The sequence below is a fragment of the Chionomys nivalis genome, chromosome 21 (genome assembly GCF_950005125.1).
Source record: "Chionomys nivalis chromosome 21, mChiNiv1.1, whole genome shotgun sequence".
Classification (NCBI taxonomy): domain Eukaryota; kingdom Metazoa; phylum Chordata; class Mammalia; order Rodentia; family Cricetidae; genus Chionomys; species Chionomys nivalis.
In genome coordinates this window covers 16,277,854-16,305,407 of record NC_080106.1, presented here as the reverse complement: position 1 = coordinate 16,305,407, position 27,554 = coordinate 16,277,854, and the positions used below count along the sequence as shown (strand labels likewise).

The 27,554-nt window shown below is 40.0% G+C and overlaps 1 protein-coding gene across 1 annotated transcript in view; it reads left to right on the top strand.

Annotated features, from left to right (window-relative positions):
* Cntnap4 (contactin associated protein family member 4) overlaps positions 1-27,554 on the top strand; it is a 279,574-nt gene that overhangs the window by 43,341 nt on the left and 208,679 nt on the right. The window contains exon 2 of the mRNA XM_057753520.1: positions 372-482. Coding sequence (XP_057609503.1) covers positions 372-482 — 111 coding nt within the window. The remainder of the gene's footprint in view (positions 1-371; positions 483-27,554) is intronic.

Sequence of the window (27,554 nt, the reverse complement as noted above, 5' to 3'; positions counted from 1 at the left end):
TCTCTTTCTCTGTTTCTACAATCTCTCCTCTATCAGTTGTTTTTCTATGGCTACTGACCTTGCCAGACTTTTGGCGGCATACTGCATGCAAAATAGGCATAGTTCTAGAGAATCTAGGTCTGCTTGTTTACTTATTTTGAGATGGAGTTTCTTGCAGCCCAGGATGGTTTTGAACTCACCGGATATCTGAGGATGACCTTGAACTCCTGGTCATCCTGCACCTTCCTGCTGCACACTAGGCTTGCAGGCACGTGCTGCCATGCGTGGCTTAGATCCTCGTTTTGATGTTGTGTTTATTTGTTGTGTCTATTGATTTGAAGAGAACTGTCAGCTCTGTGCTCACTGGAACGTGGCATTTTCCCTCCTGGCAGATGACTGTGATGAGCCCCTGGTGTCTGCCTTGCCTCCGGCATCCTTCAGCAGTTCTTCTGAGCTCTCCAGCAGTCATGGTCCTGGATTCGCAAGGTTGAATCGAAGAGATGGTAAGTCTGCTCTCCCCCCGCCCCCGAACCCTTTGACTCAGGATGAATCTTGTGAATTTTCCATTTTCTTAATAAAAGCGTTGCAAGTGATATGCTCTGAAAAGAAATTAATGTCTAAATAGGCCAATGATGATAAAGTAGACATTTAAGACACCTGGCTTCCATTCAGGAAAGACAAAGAAATACATCCTACCAGAAAACTCTATACCATCATTTTAACATCCAAAGAATTTAGTTTCTTCAATCTGGTGAGTTTTTTATGTATCTTGTAAAGTTAAAAAAAAAATAGCAATGATTTGCAATCGTTATGGATATAGGAATGATGGGAACTTAATTGGTTTCCTATTTCAAGTTAAAGGGGTCTACAAGAAGTAATTTTAAAGCATGCTATGTATTTGAAAATAATAATTCCTATTTTGTTTAATTCTTGATGTGGTTGACATGGCTTTCTTTGTTGCTGGGGATCAAGAGCTTCTTAAGGTTTTTCTGCCCCTTGAGAAATACTCAATTCTAGTTGTTTTTATTTTTTAGGTAGGCTGGGCTCAAGGGATGACTTGCATATGATTCAGGGAAAGGGGAGACAAAAGCAATTCATTGGCAGGAGATATGAGAGAGTGCCATGCCACACACCCATGTGCTAAATGACTGTCACCGAGGTTACATTCTTTAATATACTGGGGTCAAAGACATCAGCACAAACATGTGAGGGGCACACTGACAAATAGGAAACCATTTTAACAGATAAAAAAGCAGACTCCCAACAACTCATAGTTTCAAAACCGTACTTTGCTTGAATGTTATTTCCTCTTCCACCATGCTGCAGAATCTATTCCTTGTTGTTATTGCTCTTCTTGGTGCTGTTGCTTAATGCTTGAGTTTGAGTATGTGGAACTTTGGACCTAACTGTGTGTGTGTGCATTTTGTCATCTGGTATACATTATACACCACTCAGTTCCAATGACTATAGACATGTTTGTATGACCCTTTGACATGGTTTCAAGCTTTTTTCGATATGATTAAAATCTCAAATTATTCGAGGTAAGCACTTTGGTGTTTCTCAGAGCAAAGGTACCAAATGGAGGGAAACTTTGAGATCTTTGTATTCAGTGAGAGACACAGAGGTCTTTGGATTTGCTCATGCTTCTCAGTTTCTCACAAGTACCTTGTAGTCAGAGATTCCTGCTTGTGATTCTGGATCTCTGACTGCATAGGCATTGGGTTCTCTCTGTATTCTGGATGACACCCTAGATCACCTGTCCTCCTACCAGGGAAACCATTTCTACAACACTCTGATTTGTAAGCAAGGTTTCTCCACCTTGTGCTTGTAAAAGTAAAGCAGAGTTTAACATTTATTGCCCTTCTCTTAAATCTTGACAGCATTCACAGAGTGGGGTCCACCAAAAAAGATTCAAAATTTAATTTATCTATGAAGCTTTGTTTCATTTTTGAGGCCCAATAAATCACAGAATTATATTTTATTAATTGGATGCAATCATAGTTTTCATTAATTTATATACTCAACAGGAATCTCCATCGGTGGGACTCATTTTCATTCTTAATTTGTTTCTATGGCTCTTGCTGAAACACAATATCAAACTTCATGAATCTCATTTGCATGTTAATGAAAGTAAGAAACAAAACAGGATCGTTTTAATTATCTCTTGCTGGTTGTCAACCTACTTGATTACATTTTTCTTTTTTTATTTAGATTTGATTTTTTTTCTTATTAATTACATGGAATGTTCATAAAGGAATGTCAGATTTTGAGTGATTTATTAAAGTCTATATATTACTTATTTTATTCAAACACTCCTAAGTATTTAGCTCAGCTTGGGAGAGGTGTTCAGCCAAGCCATCAGGTCATGTATCAGTAGGTGAAACCAACAGATAAAAATCCCAGTTATCTGTGATAGACAGGCATCGTTTCTGAGGAATCGGAAGAACTGGTGAAGAAAGGTCAGGCAGGGGATGAGAAACAACCCAAGTGTTGTCCAGCTGTAGGGGAGAAATACCATGGATTTTGCCAAGTAAATGAGTAGGATCCTGATAGGAGAGCCAGGGTGAATTGTCTCCTCCAAAAGGCTACAGGGCAGTCTGAATGCTGATACCTGTGTGTGTGTGATTTACTTCATCTGATCATAGGGTTTTATGAGATGCAATGAAGCTGAAATGAGATTTTTACCAAGTTGAGACAGGCTCTAAAACCACTGGCTGGCGTCCTTATAAGAAGAGTGGGATTTGGAGATCCACAGAGCCTGTGAGGCCACGAGGTGACAGAAGCTGAATTAGGAGTAATGCAACTATGAACTAAAGCTTGTGAAGGACTGCAGATGCCAGAAAGTGGCAAGGAAGGGCTTGAACCTAGATCCCGCAGAGAGTTCATAGCTTTTGGGAATATAATGCAAAAATCAACATAAAGTAACACAAAGACAAAATCAAGGACTGCTAATACTAGAATTGTAACACAGCCCAATCTCTCTCTGGTGTAAAGTTTCCTCCTAACCTATTGCTTCGCTTTCAGCCCTTTCACTCAAAAATGGTAAGAGAATGTTAAGCAGGCCAGCTTTTCAGTTACATTCTGTTTTGAGGTTGGGTTGAAATCTCCTATCATTTTACTCCACCTGTCAAGGAATATGAATCATCCCTTGACCACTGTATCCACACTGAGTGTGCTACCTGCTCATTAGTGACTTAGTAGCCATGTTGGCTATCAAGTACCTGTGTGTGGTAGCCTGGTGCCACACCTCAATGCCTACACCATGCTCATCGTTTCATCTCAATGCAATCATTTCATTGCGTCACGTAGGCATAATCGCCCCACATTAAACATGAAAACAATGGGATCCTATCATGAGCTAGTTTGTGTGGCACAGAGAGAGCATAGTCACACAATTTATGCATTGCTATCACTGTTTGCTTTTGTTACAAATTATTATTGTTGCTCTCCTCTTGTGCCAAATTTATGAACTAAACTTATCACATACATATATACGTAAGATAAAACCACATTGTACACAAAGATTTTTATTACCAGTGACTTCAGGCATCCATTGTGTCCCCGGAGCAAGAACTTTGGTAACTACTGTGTAACTTCCTATTAGTTGAGTACACTGGTATTTTAATTTTAATGGAAGTTAGAGTTGAGCATACCCTGATGTTATGCTTGTTGCCCTAGAGTCCGAACAGATTCTAGTGTATTATTTGACACTTGACCAATGTCCTTAAGTCAAAATATTAGGAAGATACATTTTGTAGTAATGCTCTATTGTTTCTTAGGCTGAGATATAATGTCCTTAAGAACCTTGGAAGTGGGTTCATTGGAACTATTGAATTCGTGAATATACCAATGAAGAAAATGATTGCATGCAGAAAACATAAGGTATTTAAACCTGGGGCTGTAAACACATGCACTCTGTTGAAGTACAGCAGGTAGCTTTATGGACTTGCTCTAATCTAGCCCGTAGTGTCAGAGCATTCACTATTGCTAGAAGAGAAATATTTGTTTATTCTTGTCCATTGTCAATTTTCTTACCACAACTAAATCCTTCTGCTCTAAATAAGCAGCATTTTCTCATCCCTTTAGTATCTGTTGTTAAAAAATGTAAACATCTGTCTGTAGAGAAATTATTTATATGGTGATTGACAGTGATAGCGCTCATTTTCTGCATACTCTAAGATGAATTATTCTAACACCAATTGCAGAATCGTCTGGCCATTCTTTTTGTCCCATATCACTGTGCTTATTTGAATATAACTTACTATGTTTAAGTAAAGACCCTTAAGTTCAGTTTCAAGGTATTTGTGACATACATCATTGCTTAAGAAGAGAGGTCCCCTGAGACTACCAAATAATCAGTGCTTCTTGTTGTTAAAGATGCTACATAAAATCCTTTATAGTCATTATATTCTAAAATGACAATATTAATATATGTTAGTACTTGATGCCTTAGATGACAGCTGATAAATTAGAAATGAATTATGCACAGATGAATAGTTTGAAGCCTGAGGGAAGGAGAGCCTCAGCACAGATGGTGTGAGTCTGAAATGTACCTGAGGTCTTGTGGCCAGAGATGATGCCCATGAACTTCAGTGGCTGACTTTGCACTATTAGGGGCAACTTGCAGAGTTTGATGCAAAACAGATATTGTAGTATTATATTATGTACCAACTTCTTCCCCATCACCGCAGCATCTACCATGCCAAGAAAGGCTTTGGCATATGGAGCTGTAAGGATTTCACACCTTCAGGCTGAACTGGGCTCTGCCACATGACATCATAGTGGCTATGCCTAATTTTTTTGCCCTGTGCTCTAACTACTAGTATGGACTCTTCCTGCTCCTCCCCTCCTGTTTTCTCTTTTCACTCCCTTTTATTTCCCTCCTTCCCTTGTTCATGTTCATCTTCCTTCTTTTCCTTCCTCTCCCCATCCCCTCCTCTCCCCTCCCAATCTCTTCCCTTGAAATTCAGACTTACAGCTCACAATGCTGAGATGCAAGCACTTAAACCCAACCAAATCCCTAACGTTTGGACCACAAGTTACCTTAGAGTCACAGGACACAAGCTTCCCAGACATCTGAACTTCAGCTCCCCGGCTTGCATTTCTCTTTTTAACTTTCTCCTGAGGATAATAAAATTTTAGGTGAAGAGTGGCTATTATTAGACACTCTGAGATCGATTCACTCTCCTTGGGTTTAAATCACTGCTACCTCTTGTTCACTTAAGAATAGGAAAAATATTTAGCCTCCGTCCTTTAATTTCCTATTGGAGGAATAGGGTTAACAGTATCACAGTCTTAGTGAGGTGGCATTGGCCTTGTTGAAAACGATGGTAGTGCAGAAGCATAGCCAAATGGATTCCAGAAACACAGGCTGGAGTAATGTTAACCAATTTCAAAGTGGAGTCAGTCAATTAACTCCATCTTAACAAACTTATCAAGACCAAATATACGCACTAATCTCTCAGGGAATACAGATGTTCACATTAGTCTTCGGCCTTGTAGGAGGGATCAAGTTGCTCCTGATAAATTATAAAGCAGTGTCAGAGAATCACACTTATATATTGTACTTTTTAAAATGAGTTTAAAGTAAAGATAGAGCATTACTGTGTATCTTTGGTCAGAGTCCATCCACTTGGGTGATGTGATGACTCAATTTAAAATAGTTTTGCTTTTTTTAAAAGAAGCAATCGGAACTGGTTTATGAATTAAAAACAAAAACCTTGCTAAGAGATTCACATTTTGATAAAGGCTTGGAGAATAAATTTTGAGATCAGTTTTATGGTCTGTGGTGTCTCTTGTGCTTATAGATTATACACTGGCCTTGAGAAGGTGAAATAAAACAAATGAAGATTTAAATCTCTTATATTCGATATGCCCATATACCTTACTCATTAAAGCAAGGGAAAAATTGCTTCCAGTTCTAATATACATATATATTTCCTGCTATCCTTATATTAGTTCATTTGATTGTGCACCAGGGGTGACTATCTGTGTGAGTCACATGCTGGTGTCTCTTCTAGGTCTCCTTCTGTAAGGATGTGCTCACCCCTATTCTCACCTCTCCCCATCTTGGTGCCCCGTCTTTTCTTTCCTTCCATTGTCCTTGTCTGCCCCAAAGCACACGTTTTCTAGCTCTAAATCAACCCCATAATTCCATCTGAGCAGATGTGTCAAGTCACCAATCGTAAGTAATTTATGGGGATACAAAGCCCTGACTTGGGAATCCAGAGCACTAGATTTTAGCAGTAAATCCCGGGTGGCCTTGAGAATAACATTGGCTCGCTCTTTCCCCCTTTCCTATAGAAGAATGAGATTGGATTTGAGGGTCTCTATATTCTAAAACAATACGCACTTTCTGTGCTCGGGGTATGTGTGTGCATTTGTTCGTGGATGTGTGCACATGTGTGTGCACCTGGTGTGGCAGTTAGAGGTCAATGTCAAATGTCTTCCTCAGTCACTCTCCATTTTGTTTTTCTGAAAGACTGTCTCTCACTGGGAAGCAGAGCTAACAGACTTGGCTAGACTGGTTGGTCTGTAAACCCAGACATCCTCCTGTCTCTGCCTTCTAGCTCTGGATTATAGACAGGGGCTACTGCACCTGGAATTTTACTTAGGAAATGAGTAAGCATTTAGGAGTAGAGCCGTTTCCCCAGCCCCAAGTGCACTATTTCGTGTGTCATTTATAGGCAATGTATTTATTTAACAATAGAAATAGCATTCATTTAACAATAGAAATCTTCAGCTCAGAGTGAGAAAGAGGTGATTAAGAAGATGAGAGAGAAATTCCTTAAGGCAGTTTGCTCTTCTAAGTCCCTTAAGAAGGAGACACAGGATGTTCCTGGCTTAGGAGAGGCCTTCAACTTCCATAAGGCGAAGACATTCAAGGTAGAAATAGGATCACACTCAAACTGATAGAGTGGCTCAAGTTTGTTCAATTAAAATATATTCATAAAGCTGATAGTCACCAGTGTGTAGCTTGTGTTCTTTTAGTGCATGACTGAATTTTTATTTTATTTTTTTTAATTGTGTGTGTTTCTATGCGTGGGTTAGTGCACATGATGCAGATGCCCCAGAGACCAGAAGAAGATGCCCCTGGATATAGAATTACCACCAGCTGTGAGTTACCTAATGTGAGTGCTGGCAACTGAACCCTGGTCCTTGATACAAGCAGCAAGTGTCCTTACACACTGCCATGTCCCTCCAGGCCTTTGTCACCTTTGTCAGTAGTGAGTAGGACATTTCTTGTTGGTGGACCTTGAGTTAGGTTCTCACAGAGACACAGCTGGAACCAACACCTGAGGTGCAAGGGATGAATGTGTCAGAGTGAAGCTATGGGGAGAAAAAGGGAAGTTTATGGGCCAACAGGGATGGGAGAGTAATGAAGCCATCAGTTTCCAGAGATGACCCAGACAGATTGGGTCTATCTGCCAAGGGATAGATAAGATGGATCTCTTGATAGATTTTCCTTACTCCTTTGTTTTGCCCCAAAGTCAAGGGTGCCAAGTCTAGCTGGTATCTAGTTTTGGGGAAATAATAATTTAGAAAATTTAAGGGCCCACTTAGGCTGCAATAACAAAACCGCAGTTTAGGCAGGTCAAACAACAGACATGGATTTTCCAAAATTCTAAGGTTTGAAAGTGCAAGACCAAAGAGGGAGCAGATTTGTTATTTCATGAGGGCCTTGTTCCTGACTTCCTATTGGTTGCCTTATCTGGGTGTAAGCACATGGGAAGGACAGCATCTCTCCATCTTCTGCTAGTATGAGGATATTGACCTTATCATGGTCGCTCCACCCTCCTACTCTCATCTGAATCTCATTACCTCCCAGAACCCCATCTCCAACTGTTATCATATTGATGGCCAGGGCTTGGAAACAGATTATACAGCAACACAAATACTTAAATCATATTACTTAGCAGTATTCCTAGAAACTTGCGAACCAAAAAGGAAGTATAAGCAGCTTGATGTATCTTAGAAAAACCCAGCAGTAACTCTGGAGACAAAGGAAATGCTGTCTAGCGACCCGGTCATTTTTCATACCAAATAAAAAAGTATTAAGTACAAGAAGGAGTAGTAGAAACCAGAATATAAATAGAAATGCAGATTGCAATGGGCTTATTGTTAAGGCAACTTTCTGACTAGTTATTTGATATGCAAGCTAAGAAAATATTGGTGAAATTACAGAGGACTGACAGAGCAAAATTAATAAATTTAGCAAAATAGGCAAATGTGATTTATATTTATATAGTGTTTCCAACAACCGGAGGACATGCATTCTTATTGTGTATACGTAGGCTATTTATCTAAATTTATGCAGTGTCATAAGGAATAGGGTTTCAATAAATCTCAAAGGGTTCATATCATGGGGAATAAGTGTCCTGGCTACAGTGGAATTACCTGGAAATCATTAATTAAAAAATACTTAAGATCCAGAAAGGTGTGGAATTTAATTACCGCACTCCTAGAGAGCAGTAATCTCAATGGAGATTAGCAATCGTTTTTGCTCAATGACAACTTACTATAAGTCAAACTTTTGAGGTGCTACTTAGACCAAAACACATATCCTTAATTTCAAGTGTTACAGAAGAAAGAAGGGTAAATATGAAGAAACCATCCAAGTAGCCACGTGAAGAAATTATAAGAAAAATATCTAACAGATTAAATTAAAAATAATGAAAGACTATGGGTCAGGTGAGACAGCTCAGGGACAAAGAGCACTTGCTACTCTTCTAGAGAAGCTGAGTTTGGTTCCCAGCACCCACAGTGGGTAGCTCATGACCTATAACTTCAGTTGCAGGAGATCCAATGCTCTCTTCTGGCTTCATACATTCACATACAAACAAAAGGTAAAATATGATTGAAAAATTTGAAAAACATAATCTCATAAAACCGCATTCAAGAAATTACAGACAAAGTAAGCCTCTATCTCTAGAGGAGAATAGATCCGTAATTAAAATGTTTCAACAAAAAGAACTCCAGGTTAGTGTGTGTTCAAATGGGAATTCTTCCAAACATATTTAAGACAGATCTGACATTTTCTCTCAGAGAAAGGAAAAAAGTCAAAATCCTCCTAACTCATTCTGTGAGGCCGGTATAACCTTGGTCCTCAGTCCTGTCAAGGACAAACAAGAAAGGAAAATTAAAAGCCACTTGCTCATGAATATAAATGCAAAATACTCTAAACAAAATATTAGCATACATGTGTGAGGAGACTCAGCCTGAGCCCCAGAATGAGAATGTCCTCGGAAAGCTGGAAGGCATATGTGTTCGGAAAGCTTGGTGGGTTGCAAAGCTGAAGACACAGTGGAAGAAAGCCAGGCTCTGGCCTTGTCTTGCACAACCCGAGCATCCTTCCTGTGAGGAGAAGGGAGGACAAAGTGGGAGGAAAAGTCTCATTCATCCCTGTTAAAGACAGTTACAATTAAAGATACGCTTGTGTGTATTAGTTACTTCATGGTATCTCCATGCCTTCAGCTGTGTTGCTTCCTCTAGCCAATGCTTCAGCGGTCAAGTCTAGCTTTTCACGGATGTAAGAGGGATTTGCCTTTGGCTGGACCACTTGTAGCTTTTCTCCCATGGATTCCCATGGTGGGGAATCCTCTATTCCTGGAAATCCGCTGGCATGGAAATGGTAATGGTCCTCTAGGTTTTCTGTCTAGAGGAAGGCTACCCTTCAACAGTAGAAGATGATGTCCTCACGATGGATTTAAGAGATGCTTCCCTTGAGGATATTCAGAACTATGGGTGGGATTGAAGGTCAGGAGCCCATAGTTTCATCCCAGTGGAGAGCTCAGCTTTGTTCGGTTTTTCCTTACTCTATACCCTCCTACCTTTTGAATTTGCTCAATGTAGTTCAAACTTGTACCTTCAAGCCATACTCTTTACCATCCAAAAAATTAGCACAACATAGGAGCTACAGAGATGGCTGACCAGTTAAAGAACCTATACTCCTCTGACGGAGGGTTTGAGATAAGTTCCTACTGCCCAGGTTGGGTGACTCAGAACTGCCTGTAAAGCTAACTCCAGGGTATCCAATATTCTCTTCTGGCTTCCATGAGCACAATACACACATACATAAACCCATACACAGACATATGTTACTGCATATAGTTAAAATAGAATAACCAAAATAATATATTTACTCCTTTCAAAACAATTCCAAATAACTTCACAGTAGACTTTCCCACATCAAAGGAGTAGAGCATAAATCATGATCCCTTAGGTGTAAGATGCATTGAAGCATCTTATGTCGAATAGTGGGTTAGTATATGAAGAATTTTGCAGTAAACTGAAAACTCAAATTCATGCAGGTGACCAACTTTAACACTGTCCACGATAAGCTATATTGATAAACTGTCTTGATTTATTGTGATAAGAATAGAACTTTTTAATCCTTCTTATTTTGTCTCCTGGAAAACTCCGAAATTGTTTGGCAGACCTGAAATGACGATCATTCTGCCCGGACAGTTATCCTCAAAGCTGACAAGAAAAACCCCAAAGAATGAAGCCTAAAAACTGTCGTAACTAGATGAACACGGGGAAGCAGGGTGGCCAATGTGTAACATGATTTCACTGGTGGAAATTTGAAATAGAAAAAGAACATTAGGTGAAAACTAAAAGAATTAAAATAAAATATCAATTTAGTTAATAATGATAATTATTACTTGGGACACACATACCATACTCATTTAAGATGTTAATGATGAAGAAATCCGGGTATAGGTCATATTGGAAATTCCCTGATAATCTTTCAGCTTTTCTTCAGTTCTGAAACCAATATCAAGACAAATAACCATTTAAAATATGTACCAGAACCTTGGCTTTATCAACACGGAATGTGGAGTTGACCTGTGCTAATAAATACCAAGAACAAGTGTGTAAGGTGAAAATAGATTTAAGGTTGGGACAAAGGAATGAAAAACGCAGTAAAAATGAATGGATTCAGTGTCATTTTATAGTCGGTATGATTGTTGTGTTGGCATCCAGAATGTCAGGGAGGCTTTGGGAATTCATGCCAGAGACTCAGGAAAAAAAAAAAAAAAAAAAAAAAAAAAAGCCCCTTCTGCTTCTCCCAATTAACAGGGCGTTTTAAAATTTGCATTTTCTATTTGTATGGAAAATATTTTTACTATGAAGCTCTCCTTTCTGCGGTTTTGAGAATTGAACCTAGGGTCTCATGTATGGCGGGCACATGCTCTACCACCGAGCCAGAGTTCTGACTGTCATCGTCACATTTGCATAGATGCAAGCAATGCACCTTGACTGTGTTCAACTCCCTTTCCCTGTCTTGTCTCCCTTCTTGCTGGAAATAGCCTCCTAAATCAGTGGTTCTCAACCTGTGGGTCGCAAACCCATTGGGGATTGAAGGACTCTTTCACAGGAATATACACATCAGCTATCATGCATAGCAGATATTTACATCACACTTCACAACACTAGCAAAATTACAGTTATGAAGTAGCAACAAAAATAATTTTTTGGTTGGGGTCACCACAACGTGAAAGACTGTATTAAAGGGTTGTAAGATTAGAAAGGTTGAGAATCAATGTCCTAAGTGGTTCTCCAGGCTACTTCTACTTCTTGAGTCCTTTTCACATCTAGATTCTGTGTATGAAGAAAACACAGGGTAATTTATCTTTCTAAATCTGTCCTGTTGCAGTCAATATGATGTTCTCAAGTTCTATCTATTTTCCTGCAAATGACATCTATTTATTCTTCTTTCACAACTTAGTTTTACTCTAGTCTATGGAAATACATTTTCTTTGCCCTTTTAATATTGATGGGGGTTGAGGCTGGTTCTGTGAGTTGGCTTTTGTGGACAGTGCTGCAGAGCACACGGATGTGTGACTGCATCACATAACAATGTGCTGCCTTAGGCTTCTTTGGGTACACAGGTACATGCCCGGGAGATGGATGGCAGGATCAGATGCTACTTCTTTTCCAAATAGATGCCATGACTCTAAGGTGATTTGATTTCTAATTCAGGTCATTTTAGTCAAACTGTAATTGGTCCTGTAATTTGAGACTTTCCTCAGTAAAAATAATTTTGAGACCCCAAATTTGTGTGCCTGCCTAAGACTTTCAGCCCCATCATCATTGCTCGGAAGGGTGTTTATGAATGTGTTTTCAAAGCCTAACTAAGATTCTGCAATGGCTAGAGACGTTATATGTTGCTTTCAAGATAAAAGGAATAAAAATGAGCAAATCTTCAAAGTTAAAGAGCAAGAAAATATATTAGCATTTGCTTCCTGACTGACCCATCTCTGCCTCATTTGCATGCTATTTCTTATATTTATTAGAGGGGGATCTTCTGCTATGTACGGCATGGCATTAGTGCTGATTGGGACAATCACATAAGGAAATCATTGATACAGAAAACCATCAATGAAATAAAAATGTAAGAAACAGATATTTAAAGCAAATTATAAAAATAACAATAACTACAATTTTTAGTATAAGTTAAAATAAAACATACATGAGATAGAACATGTGGGTGGTTGAACCTTGTGGTTTTTACACAATGCTCAAGAAAAGTGACGGCTGCATCTGTAAAAAACGCATACTATTAGACCAGTAATTAATTCACTATAAACTCACTGTAAAACTATCAAATATTGGGATAAAACCATGGCAAAGTGTTAATTTTATATTTATGTGATACTATCCTGGGGCACTTAAGAACATTCCCGATGTTGTATAACCGCTGCATTTGTCATTATTAAGATCCAAAAGGAAACATTTTTGGTAGATTTTTAAAATCAGTCCCCCACCCATGTGTTTGTGTGTAGGTGCCTACTATGGAATACAGGTAGAGGTGGGGGTCAGAGGACAACTCGTTAGGAGACAGGATTTCTTGTTTGCAACAGCGCTACCTGGACTTTCCTGTCTCTACCTCCCTTCTCTATAGGACTGCTGGGATTACAGACACACACGACTGCAGCCAGCTGTACGTGGGCTCTAGGGATTTGAACTCAGGTCCCCATGCTTGCACAGCAAGTGGTTTATACACTAAGCCATCCCCCAAGCCCGCCTCCCAAATTTGTAATTGAGATTTTGTGTTTTAATTTTCTTCCTCATTTTTTTTTGTGTTTAAATTTCTTTCCTTGTGATTACTTTTGGAATTAAAGCCCATCTATAAAACTTATAATGACCTATTTTAAGTTAATATTCTTGAGCTTCCCTTCCAGACATGTTTGCCTCTCCTGTAAGTATAGTTTTTACAAAGTACATATTTATTATGTATCCTCACATAGATTTATAGTTAATTTCATTCATTTTATTTAGTTAGATATTTAAATTATGCTCAATTATTCCCAGCGCCCTGTTCCCGCCCCCTCCACCCCCCAGCCATGTGCACATGCTTCTGCATGGATGGCGAGGTCAGAGAATGACCTTTGGAAGTTGGTTCTCTCCTTCCACCTGTCGTACCTGGATCAAACTCAGGTCGTGAACTTTGGCAGCAAGCACCTTCAGCTGCTGAGTCATCTCACTGGCCTGCCTTCCTCCTTTCAACCATGAAGCAAAGTGGGATTATGACTCCCAAATAAAACAATGCATTCACCTGTGCTTACTTATGTATTTACCTGGTTTGTGTTCTTTGTTCCTTCATTTAGCTTTGCTTTGCTGTCCCTTGCTCTTTCTTTCTGCATACAGAATCTGTTCTTGTTGGGTAGGTCTATTAACACAACCTCCATCATTTTAAAGTTTGGGACTGTCATGATTTATCCTTCATTTAAAAGGACAACTTGACCAAACATACACTCTTGGCTGACTTTCTTTTCTCCTTGCAGCATTTCCAATTTGTCATCCTATTACCTTCTGGCTATCATAGTCTCCATTTAGAAATCATCTGTGAGTCTCATTGAGAGTCCCTGCCATGTGACAGATCTCTTGTCTCTGTCTTAATATTCTTCTGTGCCCTAGTGTTGAATAGCTTGATTGTAATATGTCTCTGTGTGGAACTGTCTGTGTTTATTCTGCTTGTTTATTGAATTTATCACTTATCAAGTATGAAAAGCTTTCGGTCATTACTTCTTTAAATGCTTGATCTCTTCCCTCTCCCTCTTCTGTCTGCCTGTGCTTTCAGACATGGTTAAGCCTAATGGTGTCTCAGAGATCTCTTAAGGCTTCCTTTTTTTTTCTTTTCAATACTCAGGCTTTGTGGCACCAATTGACCAATCTTCACAGTTATGTTTCTGTCTGCTCAAATCTACTCTGAACCCTCAATGTGGTCCCATTTTATATTTAAATTTAAATTTTATTTTTAAATTGTGTGTGTGTGTGTGTGTGTGTGTGTGCACATGGATGAAGGTGTTTGCCAATAGTGGCCTGAGGTTCTGAGATGTAGGATCCCCTTGGAAAGCCGGAGTTACAGGCAGCTGCGGGCTGTCCTGTGTTGGCATTAGGAACTGGACTTTGGTCCTCTGCAAGAGCAGTAGATGTTCTTAACCAAAGAGCAGTCTCTCCAGCTTCTCCTTTTCACACTTTGTATCTATTTATTCTTATTCACCATGTGTTGAGACAGCATTTGTAATTTTCCTTCTATTCTTTGTTCTTGAGTTCCTTTAGGTCTTTGGCCATAAATATAACTTATTTTAAGTTGTGGTTAGGTAGGCCTCATGTTGGCTTCCTCAGTGACTGTTTTTATTCATTTTTTCTGTTGGTCTAGTGTATGTTACTTTTGTGTATCTGTGGCAGAAATATCTGGAAGAACACCTCGAAGGAAAAAGATGCATTTTGGCTCGTTTTCAGACCATGGTCACTTAACCGCATGTACGTGGGCAGAACTTATGGCAGTGGGAACGGGGTGGGGTGGATTCCTCACCAGGAAGCAGAGGATGACCAAGGACCTAGGGTTTGGGCACAACCTTCAAAGGATCACCTCGTGACACAGTTCCTCCGGCTAGGCTCCACCTTCCAGTATAGCACCACCAGCTGGAGAAAGAGCATTCAACGCAGGAGCCTGTGGGAGTCACACCATATTCACACCACAACTGTTATTGTTCTTATTTCTTTGTATGCCTTGTATTTAGGGATGAGGTTTGAAACAGCATTTTAGTATTATATTAACTCTTTGGTTCTCATGCTCACAGAGTTTGCTATTTGTTTTATGTTTGTTTGGGCGTGTTTCCTCACCCTCTCTTCTCTCTGTTTCAGTCTCTCATCTGTCTCTGTCTCCCTTTCTCTCTGTCTGCCCACCTCCCAATCCTCTCCATGTAGCACAGGGCTTACCTGTGAATTCCCGCTGTCTCGCTGTCTCTAGATTCATCCCCTGCCTTGGCCTCCTGAGTTCTGGGATTACAACCTCACACTTGGCTCCCCAGTTTCCTGTTTTCTTTGGCAGATATCCATATTCTTTGAACATGCCACTGGCTAGTGTTTTGACAGGTTTTCCCAACCACTTGAGGAAACAGAATCAAAATGCGACAAAATAAAATTCTTTCCTAGTCTTTGCGCCTTGGCTCTGTGCTGGGTCACTCCTTAGCCAGGCCGTATAAAACTCTTCCTTATCGTTCACTTTCTATTCACAGACGTAATCCTCCAAATTGTGTTCAGCTTAATCCCCTAAATGATGCCTCATGAAAGTAGAATATATGAGCCAAAGCATTCAACTCCTTCCAAATAAAACTCTTACAGTGCAATTGTATTTTTCTGGATAAAGCCCAAACTTAAAAAAAGAAACCAACAATGTTATGATTTTTTTCTATAATGGAGAAGAAAGATATATGCATTTTGTGGCAAACCCATTGAAAGTGGAATATGCACCGCATTTGCAAACTTCTATCATGAGACATTGTCAACAGACGTGCATTTTAGTAGCACTGTATGAGGAGAAATCAATACTGTGTAAATGTTAGCAGTCTCCAGGGTAGTCGATGGAAGCACAACTTTGCTTTCTGAGGTTTAATCCTGTGTCTGTCCACAGGACAGCAAAGCAAACATTGGCCTCTCAGCTGGCAGACCTAGATGACCATACCTTAGGGAAAAGCCTTTTTTCTTCTGTCTTAAGTCCTCTGGCGTGCATATTGTAATTTGCAAAAGGCTGTGGATCAGGGATGATGCAACAGCTGGCAGATACTAGAAGCTTTGATCACTATTGACATATCTGTATAATACAGTCTTACTAAACTGTGGGCAATGAGAGACACTGGGTGAGTTCTTTCTATGTGTCACACAAAGTGGTCAGTAGATTTCATTTTTTTTTTTTTTTGTATCAAGATGTGGTGACCAGAACTGGGAAAGGTGGGCATACACATTTCTATAATAAAAGGTATAAAATTGATTCTCTTAGTGGTTCCCTCTGTGTGGAATGGTGTGAGGAGTAGATGTAGTTGCCCTGTTTGCCTTTTATTCCCCACCCACCTCAGGTGTTGTGAGTCATCCTATGCTTAAACAAATGCAGGTTTATCACATCTCTTGGCAACAAGGTTTAGCCGAATACCTTTAAGCCTAAACTATGAAAGATTTGACAAGGGATAAAGAAGGCTAAAGAAATCTCTTTTTTGTTGTATGTATTATTTTCTTTTTCTCACTGCTATGCAAAACACCTGATGAAAGCAACTTAGGGAAGGAAGGGTTGATTTTGGCCCAGAGTCTGAGGGTGCCGTCCCTCATGACAGGAAAACCATGGCATCAGGAGCATGAGGCGGCTGGTCACAGTGTGTTCACAGTCAGGATAGATAGATAGATGATAGATAGATAGATAGATAGATAGATAGATAGATAGATAGATAGATAGATGGATGATAGATTGATAGATATATCAGGAGAGAGGAGGGGGAAGAGATGAGATCACACTCCAGAGAGTACTCTAAAGAGTCTAGTCTTCAACTATCTCCATTTTATTCAGTTGGGAGCACACTATGGCATGGAGTCACCCGCACTCAGTCGAGTCTTTCACCTCTATTAATTCAATTTAGAAACTTCTTCCAAGACACACCCAGAGGTTTATCTCTTAGGTGAGTCTAGATCTTGTCAAGCTGAAAGACTATATCAACCTATTAACAATTAACATCATTGCTCTACCTAGGAGGAGATAGGAGGAGAATTTGGAACAGAAGGGAGAAGATAGGTCATGAACAAGCAAGAGCAAAGACTAGCTTGTCTTCTTTGCTTCTTATTCCATACCAATTTATCATAAGGAGTTTCACGGAACCCTTTCCTCCTTCACATTTTGTTCCTTTGATGTGAACAATGTGCTAAGAGAGGGATGCTGGACAAGGAGTCTGCCTGACTAAAGGGGAAAACGTTAAATCACCTGCTGCTGAAATATGTGGATTGTCACATTGAAAGGACTCACAGCAACCCTAGATACCCAATGGGGATGTCTAGGAGCCATCTAGGGTACCGGAGATTAATGTAGGGACTGGATGTATACTAGGATGCATCAGAGAGGAGGAGTGTAAGTGTTATAGGCTGAGACCACAGCTATGAACAAGACCTTAGGCTTGGGATGCATGTAAGGTTTCAGCATGCCCAGTGTATACCCTCCAAGCTCTACCAGATGATACAGAGAAGAGTGAAAGATACCTCATCATTGGAGTAATTTACTGCCCCTGCGGCTGACCAAGAAGCAGCCCCTTGTCTGCTGTTCCCAGAAGTCACCAGTGTCGATGGGAAGGAAGATAAATCCCTGCAGGCATTTTGAAGCTGAAGGTGACAGAAATATAATTCTTAATTGATTGAGTCATCCATGAACTGGACCGAGTTCCTCTGAAATGATTAGATTGATTTTCTACATGAGTCAGAATAAGAGCACAAGATAGAAAATTAGATTGAGTTAGAGGGGAAAATGCATTTTTCACACTCGAGGCTGTAACAGAGAATCTCATAACTGCAATGTGATTCTAGCTGCTTGGCTTAAGTAGCTTACCTCAGAGATATGGTCAGTAGCCTGCTGGTGTGTGAGAGCCTACTGTGAGCTTCTCTTCCCATCTCTGCTTGCCCAAGAAGATAGCTTAGAGTCTGCCGTGGAGGGAGCATTGACACCACAGGAATTGACACATATTATCAAGCACGACCTTCCTCCCCAGGGAACAAGTTATTAAACACTTCCCAGCATGCCACTGCACTGGACTTCCCACTCATGAGCCAGAGTGAAATGATGGTGTGGAGAAGCTATTAGGCTTTCCTTTAAAAAAAAAATAAGACTGATATAAAAATATGAACCAATGATTGTCATCTGGTTTTCAATACTTTTTTTTTTGGCTTATGGGGAAAAATCTTAATAAATTTTCTTTTGCATATTCATGAGACACATTCAAGCTCTTTAGCAGGGCTTGAACAAGTTATTTCCAGGCCACATATCGTGAGCAGGTGTGGTGACTGTACTCTGAGGGAAAATGTTCAGACCTCATTTTTGAGGTTACTGGCTGATTTATTTGTTTGATTTTGATTCAAGGGAGGGCATTTTCCCATTTAGTGTTGATCTTTGAGCAAAATATACAGAAATATTAGTGCTACAGAAATGAGTGTGGGTGTGGGTGTGGGTGTGCGTGCACATGTGCACGTGTGCATATCCATATGGAGGCCAGAGGAAATCTTGGCTCTTATTTTGCAGATACTACTCCTTTGCTTTTTGTCTTTAAAGAAGGAATAAGAATATTGATTTATTTATGTAGTATCTACAGTATTGCAAGCCTTTAGTTGTGCATTTTCGGCTCTACTCATTAGAGGAAGAAAAATGATGATGCCAAGGCAAAACCCGGCTTCCTGATAATTCCAGGTTATTAAAAGTAAAATAATGAGCAGATGCCATCCATTCTTCTTTCCTTCTTGAACATTCTCCTTGAATCTAGAGTCTCTGCTAGCTGACTCCTCTATACTATGAAAAAAATGTTTCTGTCTACAGAATTCTACTCCCATTTTCACCTCCATCCTTTGAATCTTCTCTCCCAGAACTCCTTCAGTTTTCTACATGTAATACTTTCAAAGCAGCTTTAATTATGTGTTAATTTATTTTGCTGGTGGGCAAACTAGGAATGTCAATGCTCAGGCAGCCCCCACTGCTAAGATACATTATTGCGCCATGACCATTGAATGTTTCATCTTATCGTGATTGTTTGATCATTCACTATAACATCAAGTGGTCAGTTCACTCTCTACCCAACACAGATGATTATTCAGCAACAGAAATGTATTCATGTTTAATATATTTAAGATCAGAAAGGCATTAGATAACATATGTTCACCCAATTGCAGCTCCTAGTCTGTAATGTATATGTGTATATGTAAATTTTATATATGATGCATTTATATATGTACTCATAAATATGGGTATAAATATGGTAGTCTAAGTTACTGTTCTATTGCTGTGAAGAGACACACTGATTGAGGCATCTCATAAAGTTAAGCATTCAATTAGTTGCTTGCTTACAGTTTCAGAAGTTTAGTTCATTATCATCACACTGGGAAGCATGGCAGCAGGCATGGTGCTGGAGAAGGAGAGCTACATTCTGATACACAGGCAGCAGGAAGAGAGAGAGACCTGGCCTTTTGAAACCTCAAATGATACCCCTCGTGACACACTTCCTCCAATAAGACTACACCTCCTAATCCTTCTAACCCTATCAAAGAGTTCCACTCTCTGGTGATTAAGCCTTCACTTATATGAGTCTATGGGGACCATTCTTATTCAAACCACTATAGTATGCAAAGCCTAAAAATCTAGAAAAGAGACTGAGAGGCAGACGCTTGTGAAATGAATGAGGAAAAGAGACAAGGGCATTGTGGGAGATGAGCCAGAGTCCATATTTTATGAGACAGGCATTCTCCCTTGTCTGGCTCTTACCAGGTAGGCTAGGTTGACTTGCCAGTGAATTCTAGGAACCTGTTTCTATGTCACATATTCCTGCAGGGTTTATCAGTGTATACCACTGCACTTGGATGTTTTTACATGGGTTCCGGGGATCAAATTCTGCCTTTTGTGCTTGTAAAGCAAGAACTTTGCCGACTGAACTATCTCCCCAGCCCCAGAACACACAGATGTCTGTCTGTCTGTCTGTCTATCATCACCTATCTGAATAAGAGTATTATTTTTTATTTTTATTTGATTACTAGCCAGAAAAAAATGTCAAATTAATTTACTTTGGGAAACATCTAGACATATCAAATTATCTGCTCTCAAGCCTGGAATGGATGGGCTAAAAGATTGTGGATACTATCTTCCTTTAAAACAGTAGGATCTTATTAGTGACCAGAAATTACTGCTTATTCTGAACTTCTAAATGCTTGATGGTCTCTCTCTTTCAAGCTGTTTATAATTGGCAGCACACATGGTTGCTGGACACTGAAAGTTTGAGAGTTAGCTGTCTTTATCTTCGAACGAAGAACTTTCTGCAATCCCTCCTTTCCTGCTTTAATGAGTGCTGGCCTCTCTGTGCCCCTCAATCCCTTCAGTCCAATTACTGCTGTGGTGAAAAATGTGCCTAGCGTTCATCTGCCCCCATGTCACTCCTCTGCTTTAACCACTCCAGCCTTCCATTTTGCCCTTTCTAAGTCTGACCTTAGAACCACAATGCAAGAATTCTGCTTCCTCCGTCATTCAGCCCACAGGGTGTTCTCCTCATCCTAATTTTTCAAGCGCTTGCTTTATTTCAGCCCCTCAGATAACACACATAATCTCCAGATGTGCCATGGCGTTGTTGTTTTTAAAGTGTGTTGGATAGTTTTATGCCAACTTGACATGAGCTAGAGCCATTTGAAAAGAGGGAACTTAAATTAAGAAAATGCCTTCGTCAGTGGGACCAGGATTCATCCATCCTGCTTGAACTGACTTTTGGAGCCCATTCTCTTTTGAACGATACCTTTCTCAGCCTAGATGTAGTGGGGAGGGCCTTGATCCTGCCTCAAAGTGATGTGCTAGACTTTGTTGACTCCTCATGGGAAGCCTTACCTTCTCTGAGGAGTGGGTGGAATTGGGGTGGGGAAGAAAGTAGGAACTGGAGAAGGGGAGGAAGTGGGAACTGGGATTGGTATGTAGAATGAGAAAAGACAGTTTTTTAAAAAAAATAATTAAAAATGTTTTCATAAGATCAGGCTGTAGGCAAGCTTGCAGGACATTTTTTTTTTAAGTAGTGATTGTCGGGAAAGGGTTTTTAAAGTAGTGATTGTTGGGAAAGGGCTAAGTCCATTGTGAGTGGTGTTATTCCTGGACTGGTGGTCCTGGGTTCAAAAAAAAAAACCAGACTGAACAAGCGACGAGGAACAAGCCAGTATGTCGCATCCATCCATGGCCTCTTCATCAGCTTCTGCCTTTAGTTTCTGGCATATTTGGGTTCTTGTTCTGACTTCCTTCAACAAGGAAGTGCAAGTCAAATAAACACTTTTATCCTTAACTTGCTTTTGCTCTTGGTGTTTCATCATAGCAAAAGTAACCCTAACAAAGACATTAAGATACGTTTTATTTTTAAGTTATATGTATATGTATGTGAGCATGCATGCTTGCATGCTTGTGTGTGTGTGTGTATGTGTGTGTGTTTGTATTGTGTGAATGTGGCCTATATGCAGATGAGTGCAATGCCCACAGAGGTCAAAAGCATCTGATCCCCCCCCAACTAGAGGTGGAGTAACAGGTAGTTGTGAGCCATCCAATGTAGGTTCTAGGAATCAAACTCAGTTCTTCTGCAAGGACTGTATGTGCTCTTAACTACTGAGACATCTCTTCAGTCCCATGTTTTCTTTTGTAAGAGAAATATACCCTGGAGGCAGAATCCACATCATGTACATATGTAACAGCCTGTGAATCAGACTGTGCTTATGGCTTGCCTGAGTCACAAGTGCTCCTGGACCATTCTCCAGGGACTGCATGCACAACCATTGCTTTTAGTCTTTTCACAGCAAGAATGAGAAAAACAATGGAATCTGTCATATAGGCCCAGTGTGAAGATCTAACAAACTGCTCTTTCATCTTCTCCTTCTTCTTCTTCTTCTTCTTCTTCTTCTTCTTCTTCTTCTTCTTCTTCTTCTTCTTCTTCTTCTTCTTCTTCTTCTTCTTCTTCTTCTTCCTCCTCCTCCTCCTCCTCCTCCTCCTCCTCCTCCTCCTCCTCCTCCTTCTTCTTCTTCTTCTTCTTCTTCTTCTTCTTCGTAAATAAGATCTCATGTATCTAAAGCTGGTCTCTAGGTCAGTATGTAGCTGAAGATGACCTTGACCTGTTGTTTTTCCTGTCTCTATTTTTGAGATGCTGAAATTGCAGGTGTACATCACCATGGTTTATGAAATACTGAGGATACAACCCAGGCTCTGTGAATGCAAAGCAAGCTCTCTGCCAAGTGAGTTACATCTCCAGCCCAGATCCAAGGAGTTGAGACACAAAATATATAGTATGTTATGGAGTACATGGGCAGTTTCTATATATGTCTAGTAGACACAGACTCAGTTTCTTGGGCTGTATAGTTGTCATTTTACCTGTGTGATAGTGGCTGTACTTAAACCCACCACCTGGCCACTGAGGCTGTGGTCTAGGGGAGCCTTCATGTTCTTCTGCTGCCGTCTCAGTCACCTCTACTTTGGGAGGCAATTGTTTCTAACTCTCTATCATTCTATTTTACCAATATTTTACCTGCTAGCTCAGAGATAGAGAGAAAGCAGCCAACTGACCTTTCTCCTCTATCATCCTCTGAGAGAGAGCTCTCTCTCTTTCTCTCTCTCTTTTCCAACCAGGTGTCTGTCCCTTCTACTTCCTGTGCCTTTCTCCTCTCCCTCTGACTTCTCGACTTTCTCTCAGTCTCTATGGTTACTTCCAGTCAACTGGTTGTTTGCTCTGCTTCTTAACCTATGGTTGATTTTATCTAAATAGGACCATCTCTGGGTTCTTTAGGATCAAATATTCCACAACATATAGGTACTCATTTATATCAAGCATCTATTAGTTCATTATTTTAGACTGTATATTGAGAGTTCTGCTGGTATAGACTAGAATCAAAATGATAACTCCTAAGATACAATAGTTTCATTTATCTAAAATAAGTATGTTTTTCAAGCTTTGAAAACCATAATTAGCTTATGTGATTAGAGAAACAAATTCTATATTCTTTGATGTGTGAGGGATATATATATATGTATATATATACATAAATATTTCAAAACTGAGGTATTTTATAACCTTTTGATATATTTTTTCATCTGGAAGTCATTGGGTCTTCATAATCTTTTGAAGAACTAGAAATGCCCAAAGCACTAGATCCAGTCCATCTATGCCTTTCATATGTGTCTCACATTTTATAACACACATTAATCCATGTATGTCCCATATCTATCTCCATTGCATTTTAAAACATACATTCTAGTCCATGTATGCCCCATATCTGCCCCCATCACATTTTAAAACACATATATTAGTCCATGTAAGCCCTATATCTGTCTCCATTGCATTTTCAAACACTCATCCTAACCCATGTATGCCCTATCTCTGTCTTCATCACATATTCTAACACACATGCTAATCCACGTATGCTCCATCTCTGTCTCTGTCACATATTATAACACACATACAGACAATCTGTAAGTCGTTTTCATGTCACTCAAAACTGTAAACATTAGCCACGTTGTAACCTATGTACAAAACCCATTAAGTTTTTAATATATTGAATTATTCTAAGACATTATGTGATATCAATACTGGTGAAGTTTCAATTGGTATTCAAAACATGTTTCAGATGCTCCAAAAAAGATGGATGGGAATTAATCACCAAATATTTCTTAGAATAGAAATGACAGAGTGGTTTTAAGATCCTTTGAAGTGTCGGCTTTGCTCATTACAAAGCTCTCTCTTTTTCACTTCGTTACCGAAAAGGAAAAGCTGCCATCATCCTATGACCTTCTGATTTCATCTCAGAATCGATCGGATTTATTTCAGTCACTCTGAGTTTGGCTACATGAGAACAATGGCAGAAACTAATGACAAGCCACACTTTCATGTTTAACCAGGTCACAAAAGTTTAAGTAAAGCCATATTTGTGTATGAAGCTGGTGTTCTAACATGATAGCTGGCTCTCAGTGGCTAATGTAATGAATATCAGGAACTCCACCTTTTCTCTTGACCAAGTCCATATTTATCAAGTGAGGTTCAGGGGGAGATGATATTTGAGCTGCCGTTGAGAAGCAGATGCAGGGAAATCCTGGTTGAAGGGGAAGAATAGGGATATGTTAGTGTATTTCAAATAAAGTGATGGACAATGAGAACAGGTTTCCTAGACACCTGTGTTGTTACTTGTGGCTGCAAGGCCAGGCTGAACTTATGCTACACACCCTGTCAAACAGGAAGCAATTTTTGTAGCTAAGACTTGAACTGTTTTTATGCAAAGAACTGCAAAGAGTTGGTGAAAATAGGTTGGTTATTCAAGAGGCGCATGCTAAAGACTATCAGCTAGTGTGAATGATCAGAAAGGAATGGCTTCCTACTTTCCTCTCCAAAGCCTATCCATACTCAAATCCCTTGGCCTTCGCTTTCTTTGTTGGTAGTACCTGAGATAGCACCCAAGGCCCCCTGTATATCAGGCAAGTACTCTAGCACTGACCGTTGTCTCTGGTTTTCTTCTTTTTTTAAATTTTTTTATTGTTTTTATTGAACTATATATTTTTGTCTGCTCCCCTCCCTTCCCCTTCCCTCCTCTACTTCCCTCTCCCATGGGTTGGAGAAATGACTCAGACATTAAAGGCTAGGCTAACAACCAAAATATAGTATTCTTCTTACTTCTTATTTTGAGGTCTGACCCTGCTATGTTCTCCAGGTTTATTTTGCATTTTCTGTGTAGCCCACGGAGTCCTTGAATTGGTGACTCTCCTGCCTCAATCTTCCGGGTAGCTAGGCTGACATATGTGCACTATCAGGTCCAGGCTGCTTCTTCCATTCTGATCACCAAGGAGAGCTACCTCTGGGTTCCAAAGTGAACCACTGATCAGTTTTCTAAATCCTTTGCATTTCCTCAGACTTCCTAATGTTTCAATTTTTCTCTTCTAAATGTTTCTTCTATGAGGGCTTGAGAGAGATCAGTTGGTAAAGCGTTTGCTGCAACAAACACAAGAATTGAATTAAATTCCCAGAACCATTATAAAAAAAGCCAGGCATGGAAACTTGAACTTTTAATCCCAGTCGTGGGAAATGGAACAAGTGGATCCCTGAGGATTGCTGGACAGCTGATCTAGCCTACTAGGAGAGATCCAGGTTAGTGAGAGAGCAGAGTGGATGGCATCTGAGGAATGGTGCCCTACATTGACCTCTGACCTCCACACACACACACACACACACACACACACACACACACACACACACATGCATCACTCTTAGCACCACCATTTAGACTGTTCTCCAAATTATCACCGTGGACTTCCCATCTCCCTTCCTCATATCTTTAGTGATGCTCTAACATCTTAGAGTTATGGGCTACCCACAGACCATGAGATTCTGTCCATCCTTCATCATCAAGGCATCAATTATTTTTTTCCCTTTCGTGGTATTTGCTAGAAAATATGGCTTTCATTTGAGCCTCAGAATACCCAGCTCTGATTAATAACACAACTCTAAACATGCTTTTCCTTTCTCTGTAATTTGACCAAGGAGATCTTTCTACATTGCCAACTGGCAATGTATTCATTTCTTAGCTTCTCCCCACAGTTCTAATTCTCATTCTGTCAGTGTTTATTGTATCCTTTATGGCCCTTAAGATAGGCCTCCTCTTACCAGCATAGCCTCGTTTCTTCATCTCAAGCCAACTTCTATGACTTTACAGTCCAACTGTTTGGTACAATTTGAAGTCCCTGAATATACTGTGCTCTCTCTCATTTGCAGAACTTGTATCTCCTCTTCCTTTGGGAAAGCCACGGTTTCATCTTATCTTAGTTCATTTCTTTTAGGATCTCAGCATAGACATGACTATCCTTGGAAGTCTTCCCAGATTTTTCAGTGTGGGTTCTGGTTTCTTTGTGGTCACCCGCAATCTTAATGCTTCCTGTAATCATGAACCCACTTTTCTCGGGTGAATAGAATCCCTGTCGCTTTGAGATGATGTCTTACTGAAATTCTTACCCAAGCAACAGAGCAATAAGCTGAGAAGATGTTTTTCAATGGCATTTTTGAGATAATAAAAGTTCCAACCAGGGCAAGAGTAAAGAAAAGGAAAGAAATACAATAAAATCAGTTTGGAAGTCATGGTGATCCGATTTTGCAGTCTCATAGTATTTTTGAGAAGGAATAATTAGAAATGATTTGAAATTTTTTTTTGTGTGTGTATGTGTGTGTGCAAATGAGTGGAAGGTTAGAGTTATGTGCCCATGTGGTTTTGGCAAGCGATGGAGTGTTCATTTTTGGAGCTCTGGATTTAAGATATCTATAAGATGTCCAGGAATAGATGCAGAGGAGATATTGCTCTATGTAGTTATGAAAGGAAAGGAAAGCTAGAAGACACAAGATTCAGACTTTACCATCCACAAAGTCCCATTGCAGCAAGGGTTCTCGGAAATGTGGTTCACTGAGAATGTGAAGGTGGAAGAAACGGAGGTCTTAGCTTTTCGGCAAATGGAAAGGAAGGGGGATATGTGAATGATGATAAAAGATAGGATGGAGAAGAAGCAAAGCAGCCAAAGCTGTCGTGCCAATTGGAGAGCAGAAGGAGGTCATACCGAGGGTCAGAAGCTTATAAGTGACTCTGTCCTGATGAATATTTTCTCCCAGGCCCTCCTTTGCTTTGAAAGCATCAGCTCTCTGGAACCAGGCAAATCCAGTCCTCAAGACTCTCCCAAAGTGTAATGCCCCTGCTGTCAGGTGGTCCCTCCCATTTTTATATAAAGGAGCATAAAATGCTGGAAAGATCGTATTCAGGCTTGTGTGTGATTCTGCAAACACCATAGATTGAAAACTTTCACAAGGGCAATTATACAGCACAATATTCTTGCGCTCAGTTATGCATCTGTTGAAGGAAAAATTGGTGCCATTAAGCGAAAATATAAAGTTCTTGACATTTATGGTTGACTGTTGAGCTTAGCTGGCTCAGGAAATACTACATTCGCGTTTCCTACAGCTGCAAATTGCAAATGTCTTCAACTAAGAAAGCGAAGTTCTGAATTCTGAAGGTGCATTTGAAACAGCAAACTGACCTCTGGTGTTTTAAAACCATCCTCTCGTAACTATGGGTTACACATTTGGATAAGTCGTGTGTAATAAAAGCAATAGCAGCTGCACTATAACGATCCGTGCCGGTGAATGTCCATTTTGTTTATCAAAAGGACGTGCTTTTTGCAATTATTGTCGCTCTCATCACGAGCATGCGTGGCGTAGCCCCTGCTCAACACTCCCCCCCTTTTTTTCTTTCGGTTGCTTCATGTTCCTGTGTGGTAACAGAGTATGTAGGAGAAAGAGAGGTAAGGAGGAGATTCACAGTATTGCCAGGAGCAATTTGAAATTGACTGGGCAGAAATACAACTTTCTTCTTCTTTTTGGTCCATCTTTCTCATCCAGAAAGTGTTTGCGTTAGCTCTCACCCCCGGCCGGAAACACTATTTTATTATGACTCAGTGAATCAATATCCACTGGGAACCGTGAACGATGATAGGTAGCCTGACAACTGCGTGAAAGGCCTCA